Raw genomic sequence first — 11,346 nt, 5'->3', positions numbered from 1 at the left:
ATTCCTTCCTGACAACCTTTGGTTCCTTATGTGTTACCACTAGACCAACTATAAGGAAGATGATAAAGGATGACTCCATGGTGGGAAATTACTTCAGGGAATGCTTTACATTGCCTAGATCACTCAATTATGCCCATTAAATATTACATTATCTATCATCTCCTCCAACATCAAATGCAACAGAGGCTTAGAATTCTCATAATGTACCCGGTCAACTTTGCTGCCTTGCAGTCCCAATGTCATCTTAGTGACTGCGTTTCCAGCTTTATTTCCCAATACTCTTATCAAGAGAATTTATAGACCTCCCTATTGTCCTCCATAGTTGCTGACTTTCATATAACACCTTGTTTTATCTCCATAATCAAAGAGAACCTGTGAGATTTGCGCGATTCATCTAGACGCTTTAATGTGGAGATCTGGATATCCAAGATTTTTTTTTCACCTTCATTTATCATGTGAATAATTATTTTCCATATAAACCCTTGTAGTCTTGAAGTAGAATCACCTCAAGTGCAGTACCTGGATATCATTTTTTAGTAAAGGGGAACTGTCAATATTATAAAAATCCTCAAAACAGCAGTTGTTTATATATTTACCTTATATACTTGAGTATAAGCCGAGTTTTTCAGCCCCCAAAATATGCTGAAAAACTACCTCGGCTTATACTCGGGTCAAGTGCAAAAACGGTCGCCGGCGTCTAAGAATAGTCGCCGGCGTCCAAGAATAGTCTCCAAGAATAGTCGCCGGCCTCTAAGAATAGTTGCCGGCGTCCAAGAATAGTCTCCAAGAATAGTCGCCGGCGTCCAAGAATGGTCGCCGGCATCCAAAAACGAGACGCCAGCACCTCCAATGGGAGCAGAAACCCTCAATTTTTTGATTGAAACTTACCAGAAGCTGCTGCATTTCTCACCCTAGGCTTATACTCGAGTCAATAAGCTTTCCCAGAGGTAGGAGGTAAAATTAGGTACCTCGGCTTATACTCGAGTATATACGGTAATGATTTTTTTCCCTGCAACCTAACTTTTTTCCAAATGCAACCAACTTTTGCTGTGTCACTGACACATTTCCCCTAACCCAACTGGCTGATACCAGTATAGCTCAGAAAACAACTACTGACTCGCAGCAAGTTTATTTGCAGTAGGGGAAAAAAGTTACACGGAGGAAACAGACTAATAAACTCAAATACTAAGGCAAAACATGATTAAAACCCATATTTAAAAATGATCGTGCTGTGGCCTTTTTAGCAACAGAATTATTTAAGTGTTCTTCAGCAGGAACCTGGCAGAACCAATCTGAAAGGGCTAGTTCGCACGTTAAATTTTATTATCCACGGTGAATTCTAAGCAAATTTTCAACTGGGTGTTCTGTTATAGTTTGCATGTGCATGCTTTCCATTGGTCTAGGGGACTTTGTTGATTTGTGGCGCCATGTTGGATCCATTTACTCCTTTATAGCCATCACCCACTGGGCAGTACGTTTTCCTTTAAATTCTTTAGGTGCAAAGACGCATTGTAGCAGATTAAATGGTGAAGTGGCTAACGCTAGCCTCAATTCACCAGAAATCACATTTGCAAGGACATCACCAATTCGCTAACAGGCGTAGGTGACAATTCACTAGCGAAAGAGACCATGGCTATCGTTCATTCATCACCAGGCGACATATTCCTCAATCTTATGTCAGATACATCATAAACTGTTTTCCGGAAATGCATTAAAGTTGTAAAAATGCTGGAGGCCAGGACGCAACTTTGCATTTTAGTGAATTAGCATAGTGGAAATGAATTTGCGTCTGTCGAAATGGCAGCAGAATCGCCGGCAACAAATCGGTAGCTGGCGTGAATTTGCCCCATTGTGTTCATCAGAGTTCCTCCTCTCATCCAGATTTACCATCCAGTTTTCCATCTTTGATAAATGGAAACAATAATGCCTCACACACACTAAGCTGCAGCTTCATTTATTTTGGGATACGCAACGGGAACCAATGCTGTATTTGCAAAATTTGGTTTGAAGCAATAAACATTTTCTGTTTTAGAGTTTAAAAGCAATATTTCCTCGGTAAATCCAATTGTACAAAAGCTCAAATATTATGGGGGCAAAAAAATTGATTTTCCGTTTTTTGTGTTTCCGCCCCAAAGCTGCTGTATTTTATATTGTGATTCTAGTGGATTCAGCATTTTCCTCTGAACATCATAGGAGATAGAGCCGGCGTGCTGGTAAATGTATGCCATATATAATGCAGAGAGGGGATTGGAAAGGTCAGGAGAGTTGGAGCAGTTTTAATAGAAGATGACTCAAAACTTTGACTAATGAAAGAAAATGTAATTCTACTGCAATTCTAATGTAATTCTACATACAGCCTTTTATATATGAAGGATGTTATGGCACAAGGCGAAAAATAGTGCTGAAGTGTATATTTCTGTCCTCTGTTTTTTATGCTTACAAATGTATCCCCTAAGGCTGATTGTGCTACAAGAGGTGCCATGTTCTAGGTATTTGGGGAAACCAAGTGAGGGGTATAGTTATGTAAAGGTGAAACTGAGCATTCTACCGGTCCCCAGAAGGAAATTCTGCACTGTTTGTATGGGGATTTCTAGGTCGGGGAACCCCAACTGTGACCCAACATTCAAGTGTAAAACAAAGTTGGAGAGCAACACAAGCATGGAAAAAGTCCTTGGGGTGCCAATGATGGGCTGTTATTGGCTATTGTGCACTGGAAGTCTACAGGAGGATCTGTTTGGCAGTACATCTGGTTTTTTATGCAACCAAAATTTGCCTCCCAATTCAAAAATAAGCACCTGGAGCAACATCCAAGGGTTGGTGAGCAACAGGTTGCACAGGAGCCACTGGTTGGGATTACTGATCTAGGGTTTTATTTAATAAGAGAGAGAGAGAGACTTCATCCTTCCATAACAATCTCTATTTCACCCTATGATAAATATATTCCCCCACGCTTTGCTCCCCCATATATCTAAAAAATTCCATCCTCTTCTAGCAGCATCTCCCATGCTTCCCAAACAAATAACAAAAAGTAATAAACCTATTTCAGATTTGACAAGTGAAGCCTTTTTGATTGTATATTTCTAGGCTGTGACATACCCATAATAATCTGAAGCACAACCTGGTGGGGTGGGGGGGGGGACTCTGATTTAAAGGCCCAGAGAATTGTTTTGGAAAGCCTGGCATATAGCAGCATTGTTCAGTTGATTAATAAAAGCACAAGTTTGTGAAGAGAGCGTGGGATTGGTTGTTTATTTCAGAATTTGGCAGTTTGAATCTCAGCAAGATATCAGATTATCAAAAATATATTTATATATGGGGGTTTTGTGCGGCTTTTGATGCCTGTCGCACTATGCGCTGATAATGGCTTTGTGTAGAACAGGGACACACAATAAAATAATGTGGGATACATGATGTTCGCAAGAAGAGTAATAATAATCCGGAACGCAAATAACATGTACAGTAATTATGCAAATGCTAACCCTTGAAGCTGTCAGATGACGGAACGCTTCTCACTTTGCTTTACCAGGTAATTTTATTGTTCAGACGTTCCTGTTACTGACATATCTGCCTCTAATTCTTTGGTATGTGGCTCCGGTAATTCTGACATGGCCCTGTCCATATGAAACTCAGAGGCTTCTGATGGTTCTTGGAGGAACATTTCTACCTCTCACTATAACAGTGGTTCCCAACCTGGAGGGGGGTCCTGGAGTGGGCAGGTGGGGTTCAGCTTCAGAACTCATCATCTCCTATTAAAAAAATACCTCAGACAGGCCATAAATACATTTTATCACAGAATTGATTTGATAGATTTAGTGGCCCCTTTAAGAGAGTTAGACTTGAGCATCAGTACATTGATGTAGGGTCCATCAATGCAGCGTCTCTTGTATGGATCCCTGTTGGTTGTGCATGCCCTGACTTGGAAAAGCAGGGCTGCCTGTGAGAAACCCATTCTAGCAGCCGCCTATCCACTTTAGTTACATTTGGGGGGTCATAGAGGTTTGTTTTCAAGAACTAAAAATGAATAGGGCACCCCCAAGTTGGGTGCCTACCCAGTGCAGTGCTGTCAACTTTCCAAAACTAGTTAATGGTTGTATAAGTGGCACATGGCAATAGAAGTGTTGGTGTTGAGGTGGGTAAGAAAAAACGTGCTTTTAAGGCGTTCAAGTTAGCAGGGACAGCCGAATCATTTATAAGGTACAAGGAGGCCAATAAATCATGCAAAGAAGCCATAAGGCACGCTAAAATTGCTATAGAAAAGGATATTGCAGCAAGCAGTAAAAAAAATCCAAAATTATTTTTTAAATATGTTAATAGTAAAAAAAATGAAGCAGGAAGGGGTGGAACCTTTAGTATCAGAGGGGGTGGTCAGCTGGCTGATGAAAACAAAATGAAAGCGCAGATTTTGAACTCATATTTTTCGTCTGTCTACACAAATAAGGAACCAGTTAATGAAGGTTTCCTTCTTAGTAGTCCCAATTCTAGTAATACAACTAATGAAATTCACACATGAGGAAATTGAAAAGAGACTAGAACATGTTAAGATAAACAAAGGTCCGGGGCCAGATGGTATTCATCCCAGGGTACTTAGCTTTGTGATTGCATAACCTCTTTGGTAATCACATCGCACTAGCGATGTTACGATCAGCGGTTCGAAGTTATGCTAGCGATCGGAAATTTGCATATGGCGTTCAGTTAAAGTACAATGGCCGTGTATGCAGCAGAAAACATATTACACTATACAAGGCCAGGGAACCTTAATAAATGTATTCTAATGCCCTACACATGTGCATATAGTTTAGGTGCCAAATGTTAACAAAAGTAGGGGGGAAGGAGGGTACCCTAAAAAAAATTTCGATCTTTTTCAGCCTATCACCCTATAAAAAGTAAAAAACGCCAGCATTTTTTGGTACTTTTTTTTTTTACAAACTCCTTTGTACTCTATTGCACTTTGCCTGGTCTGACCTGGCGAAGTAAACTCTGGCGATAGAGGTGACGTTCAGAAAAAAAAACGTAGTAAATTCGCGTAGTTTCGCCCCTTTGCCAGAGTGCAACTTCGTCTGGTGTTAGGCTGCGAAGTTGCGCTAGTCTATCTACTTCTCTAGCGTAAATATCCTGGTGGCCTTTAGATTTACCAAAGTGTATATATGTGTTACTAGAACTGGCCTTAAGAGCTACAGTCTACAACAGAACAACTCCCTGCACCTACTGCCAACTGAAGCATGCCAAAAGGGTGCTGGGAGTCGCAATGCTAAACCTATAAAGGGGCAGCACTGCATTAAGAATACACATAGGGGAGCATAGAATACCCAGAATTTTTACTATACAGCTCCAGACCACCCTCCCTCCCCCACCATATAAAGGCTCTCTCTCTGTTTTTGGCTTTAATTGAAGGAGTAGTTGTATATGGCAGCATCTCCCCTGCCACTTTAGGCTGACAATAGGCTGTGGCTGTCTCAGCAAAGGGAATTGCACCCCCTCCCTCTAGCACTGGCTGTCACTCTTTCTGAGACTCGCATGCTTAAATTAGCCCCAGGCTGAGCTCTATGCAGCACTCTTTACCCACCACCCGCACTCCCTCTGTCGGGCTGACTGCTTGTGTGTCTGAAGTCCTCTGGGACTGGCTGGGGAGATGTGCAGGGGCCCATGGCTGACAGTTAGTAACATTGTCCTTGTGGTACAGTGGGTCTGTGTGCACCACTAGTAGATTTCTCTTTCCTGACATCCGACATCCCCCATAGGAACTGCGCACTTGGAATGGCACAGACATTGATTTTATAGCAAATCTAAAACTTTAATCCAAATTTTGCAGGAGGGGGAATCAGGAAAAACCGAGGGAATCACTCTTAGTGATGGGGCCAAAAGTGAATGACCCCTTTTGGGCATGTTGGCACTGGTATTGCCCATGCGCTTCCCTTGGCCGTAGCACCTGTCAGCTCCACATTTACAAAGAAGCCACTAAGTTGAGCATCCGAGTACCACAGACCGCACCCCTTCTCTGCCTGACAGAAGCTCTGATTGGATAGAATGCAGCCTCATAATGACTTCATTCAGCTCCCCCCCCCCCTCCTGTCCGCTCTGCTGTGAATGAAGAGTGAGCCGAGAGGAAAGGGAGAGCGAGGAGATCGGTTCCATTCAGCAGCGCTGCCCACTGGCACTCACTGTCACCCGGAGCTTGGAGAGGCTTCTTCGACTGTCTCCTGTCCATGCAACAGCTGCACGGGGAGTCTGCGCTCGGTTCGTGGGAGACACTTGTTGTCAGGGGCTGCAACCAGGCATTAGGACATTTTCTTTCTCTTTGAGAAGCCACACCAGCTGCCAAGACGCCCCGTGCCGTGCTCCGAGTGAAAAATGGGGCGGCCAGACTGCCCAAGCCCCACTCAGAGCCCGGGGGCACCCCGGGCATGTTCATGGAGAGGTCTCAGAGCAAGCTTAGTCTGTCTGCCTCGTTTGAGGCTCTGGCCGTCTATTTTCCCTGCATGAACTCCTTTGATGAAGAAGATGGGGGTAAGAACCTTATCTGTATGGGTTGTGTGGGTTGGAACTCTCTGATGGTGTTTGGGGGGGGCTTCATTCTGAATAGCATTGAAAGGAGCTTGGTTCTTTTTCATATGTGTATCTGTTTAGAATATATTGACAGATGCTACCTACAGGTACATTCATAAGTCATTCATTATGATTATTATCTCTGTAATGAGGTCTATAAAGACCCCTCATTTAGGCTTGATCCAACAGAGAAGATGAAGAACCAGAGTGCTCGGACTCCTTCAGGGAGCAGTCGTTGCATAGGCGCCATGCCAAGAATCACTAACCTGAAATAAGCTCTTCTGTCAAGTCCAATCACTACATATGATGCTCAATGTCATGGGAAGAGTTCTAGAGCTTGTTCTAGGCTCATCAATCATGTTCTTGACGGCGTCTACACTGGCTGCATAATTCAATGTGAAAATTTGGCTGGTTCTTCTCTACTAAAGCTAGAGTCTAAATTGGCTCCGTGTTCTCTGCGCCACCGCAATTAATATCTGTATTTCATTATATTTTTGATCAAACCATTTCACTAATTGCCCATTCGTTAAAAGCCGTGGGTAAAATTAGAAGTATCTACTGGTCCCTGAAGAGTCATTGAGTCCAACCAGTTAGTAGAGCACTTATATGAGCAATTATTTTGGCATCCCTAAGAAGGCACTTAACTACAGGTATGGGATCTGTTATCTGGAAAGCTCCAAATTATAGGAAGGCCATCTCCCATATATTTAATATATATATATATACACATGCACCTGTTTGTCCAAGTTGAAAATTCATATATTATCTGAGTAATAAATCAAACATGGCCTACCCAAATGATTTTTCCATGTCCAGATGACACCTACGTTCAACCTATAAGAGCAAGTTGGCATTTAGAGCAAGTGGCAGATACATGTCAAGCTCGGGAGGGTTTAAATAAGCTTTCAGCAAAGTGGACTTATTCCAGGGCACCATCAGAAATACATTCGTAGCCGAAATCAGAAGCAGTAAATGGAATTTTCCATAAATGAGGATGTCAGTGCTGAGTTATGACAACTGATGGCAGCTCATTGATTTGTTATAGCCTAAATAGGATGGGATCTATATATAAACACGGGCCTTGCAGAGGGAATTTAATATAACAGAGGTTTTTATTGGGATGATAAAATCGGGGGGCTGGAGCTTATGGATTTTACTTATGGATTGTTCTATCATTGTAATGAATTAGCTGCAACTAGTTATAAATGCCCAATTGAACTGGGTAATAGTGGCAAAATGTGCATTGAAATGATTATGTCAAGGCTTGCAGCGATGGTGCTAACAGGGGCCACTGCCTCGGCGTGGGAATGGCACGTATAGTAGGGCAACGTAGTAACAGTTCCATATCATTGTTCCCCCAACCTGCTGCCCACAAGCTGTAGAGTTCTGCTCTGGTAACAGGCAGTCAATTGCATCTTCAGAGCTGGCAGTCGGAGGAAGAGGAAAGCTTCTCTGCCTGGCATAAGGGTTTAACTGTTTCTCAGACATTGATCATCAAAATGCTGAAATCAGACCCAAATCCCATGGGAAAGGCTTTAAATGACAATCTAGGGTAGGGTGGCACAGCTTTTTCAGAACCGGTAGAATTATGGATCGGCACCTGTACTGCATCCAATAAAAAAACAGCATGCCTTTTTCACCCCCTCCTTTGCCTTTGTTGCTTGATGGCTGTTGGCAGTGGAAGTGTGTCAGCTGTAGGGTGAACATATGTCAGTTACTCACAGAACACTGCCCCGGCTACAGACGGCAGCAAATACAGGCTAACAGCATGGACTCACTGCTGGAGGGCCTCAGAATGGGGCCTTTATGTTAGCAATGCCCTTCAAGATCTTGTTAGTAATTGGAATTATTCTTTCAGTGGCACGGGTGCAGCAGAGAGAAGTATTTTCTGTTTCCGACTCTTGAATCAATGTAGCCGAGGTCAATTTTTCTCCGGCTGGCTGCTGCTACGTTGTTTCAGGAGAAGCAGAAAAGCACAGACTTTAGATACAGTTTTTGGTTGGTTATCTCATTGTGACTGGCTGGCATCTTCATAAATTCACACCAAGTCAACGGTCAGGTCCTTATCGGCGTCCGTAGGCTTTGGAAATGAGACCACTTTGGTCTGTATAAGTATCTTGCCGAAAGTATATACAGAATAAGTAGTCACACCAAGCGAACTGTATATTGATTGGATGCTGGATATTAGTTACCAGTCTGTCAATGCGAGTGATCTTGTTTGATATTCATATTTCTTCTGTATGGCCTCATATATAATTTATGGTATAATAATATTGATCCTTCAGTTATTCAATATTTAAAATCCTGCCTAAACTATAAATATATATTCTTTTACGCAGGGCTTGTCACAGTTTCCTTGGCATTTCTAGATATTACAGGTATGGGATGCTTTATCCGGAAACCCGTTATCCAGAAAGCACCAAATTACAGAAAGGCTGTCTTCCATAGACTCCATTTTATCCAAATAATCCAAATTTTCTGTATAATAATCCCAACTAAGATATAATTAATCCATATTGGAAGCAAAACCAGCCTATTGGGTTTATTTAATGTTTACATGATTTTCTAGTAGACTTATGGAAAGATCCGTTATCCAGAAAACCCCAGCATTCTGAATAATAGGTCCCATACTTGTATATATAATTATAAGGGCAGATTTTGCTCAGTGTTGGCCTTGGGAGTCAGAGACCCACCTTAGACCATTCTGCAAACTATTATTCTTCCTTTCTTTAATCTCTGAATCTATTCTCCCTAGTGTCCAAATGCAAATCCAAATGGCAAATTCTAAACAACTTTTTAATTGGCCGTTTCTTCTTTATAGTTTATTTGCCTTTTTCTTCTGACTCTTTCCAGCTTTTAAATGGGGGGTCACCGACCACTTCTAAAATACAAATGCTCTGTAAGGCTACACATTTAGGGGGTTATTTATTAAAATCTGAATTTATCTCATTGTTTTATTAAAAGAACCACCACCAAGCTCTAATGCCTTTATTTAATAATTTAAAAACTCAAATTAATCGGATCAGGGGGGGAAATCTGATAAAATCGAGTGAACACCCGAATCCTCAGATTTTTTCAGACTTTTTCCCAAATCGCTAAATTTTTTTTGGGAGGGGCTGTTTAGCCAGAAAACCCCAAATTTTTCAGATTTTCGGGCTAAACCAAGAGCAAACTACGATAACTTCAAATTAAATTTGAGATATAATAAATAACTGCCTTAGCGTTTTTGCTACTTTTTATAATTTATCTTTCTATTCAGGCCCTCTCTTATTCCTATTCCAGTCACTTATTCAAATGAATGCATGGTTGCCAGGGTAATTCAGACCCTAGCAACCAGATTGCTGAAATTGCAAACTGGAGAACTGCTGGATAAAAAGCTCAAAAACCACAAATAATAAAAAATGAAAACCAATTGCAAATTGTCTTAAAATATCCCTCTCTAGATCATAGTTCATGCTGGGAGGGGACATGTGAGTGGGCACAGCATTCTAGCAAATAGCACTTATTGGCAGAAGGAGGAAGGGTCAGAATTAAAGGGTACATTAGAATGATTTCAAGGGGTCACTGAGCTTTTTGACAGTACATTATAACAGTTACTTGCCTTTTATCCGTCACCCTAATTACAAAACATAGCTCAAAATCACAGTCGTAAGTATTTACAGTGTCACAGATAAGTGCGGAATAAATGAGGGGTGCCGGGCCCGGTATGATTGACAAGCGCGGGGAGCAGTAGAACCCAGCAACGTCTTTCTGATCCGTTCCCCTGCAAATTGGGCCTAATAAATTCGATTAGATTAGAGCAATTGAAAGAGAAACGTACCGGACCAACAAGTGGGGATCATTTTCCATTTAAAGTCGTTAAACTCAGATCCAGCTGCTGGCGGCTGGAGGACGGGCGCTTGATATGTGGAATATAGATATCAATAATAACCTCCGCGTTGCCATGACAGCTGACTAAATGACTCTTTTAAAGTCGTTTCATCACAGCCGGGGCGTCAGGCCCAATTGTCACCGCTGAGCTGCTCCGGCGTGTCTGTAGATACTTAAAGGGAAACTAGATGTTTTCTGATTTTCTAGTGGCATTGTATGCTGCGTTTAACTTACCATCTCTCAGTGACAGCGCATACGATTTACTTTTTGCGATGCAGATTTTTTTTTTGCAGTAACTCATGCTGCTTTTACTCTAAAGACAGCACGAGGCATTTGGTTGCAATATTAGAAATGATTGTTAGGTTGCATGAGCAAAGCAATTAGGGGAGTAGCAAGATGCTCATGGGCCTCAGGGACTCTTTTCTATATCCCTTGAATAGCTGCATTATTGTGCTGATGTCTTGGTCCAGCCAACCAGCATCATCAGTCTGCCCCTTTGTCCCAGAGCCATTAGGGGTTGCTAAAAGAGGCACATGCCTAGGGTGCAGCAGTGGTGGTAGTGGGGGGTGCTCTAGTTACATACCCAAGAGGAAGAAGGGTTGGGGAATAGGTGGGCCTGGAACACAGGATCTGCTTCCTCTAAAACTGAAGAGCTCCCTCCCTTCCCAGCTACTTTCCTACCTGTAAGTGGAGACTGAGGACACAGGTGAGTGGAAGACACTGGCGGAATCAGGGAGTGGGCCAAGTAGGGAATCACTTTGCGCTAGGCTCCTCAAGATGTTTTTGGGTGCCTGGGGCACACTAGTTACGTTAATGACTCTGAACAAGGGGAATGGTGAGGTTGATGCTACATGTAGATGCCGTGGTTGAGTGTGGGACAATTGGGGTGGCAGGGGGCTTGCCTTCAGTGCCATTGGCATAACTACTATAGAG

General features: G+C 42.4%; 1 protein-coding gene across 2 annotated transcripts in view; it reads left to right on the top strand.

Moving 5' to 3' along the window:
- The first annotated feature begins 5,887 nt into the window (after positions 1–5,887).
- LOC121398029 (regulating synaptic membrane exocytosis protein 4-like) overlaps positions 5,888–11,346 on the top strand; it is a 51,831-nt gene continuing 46,372 nt past the window's right edge. The window contains exon 1 of one of the 2 annotated variants that reach the window (XM_041576412.1): positions 5,888–6,504. In XM_041576412.1, coding sequence (XP_041432346.1) covers positions 6,402–6,504 — 103 coding nt within the window. In that variant the 5' untranslated portion in view covers positions 5,888–6,401. The remainder of the gene's footprint in view (positions 6,505–11,346) is intronic. The other variant, XM_041576411.1, reaches the window with a different exon arrangement.

Source organism: Xenopus laevis, chromosome 9_10L (genome assembly GCF_017654675.1).
Source record: "Xenopus laevis strain J_2021 chromosome 9_10L, Xenopus_laevis_v10.1, whole genome shotgun sequence".
Taxonomy (NCBI): domain Eukaryota; kingdom Metazoa; phylum Chordata; class Amphibia; order Anura; family Pipidae; genus Xenopus; species Xenopus laevis.
This window is presented reverse-complemented; position numbering and strand designations above follow the sequence as displayed.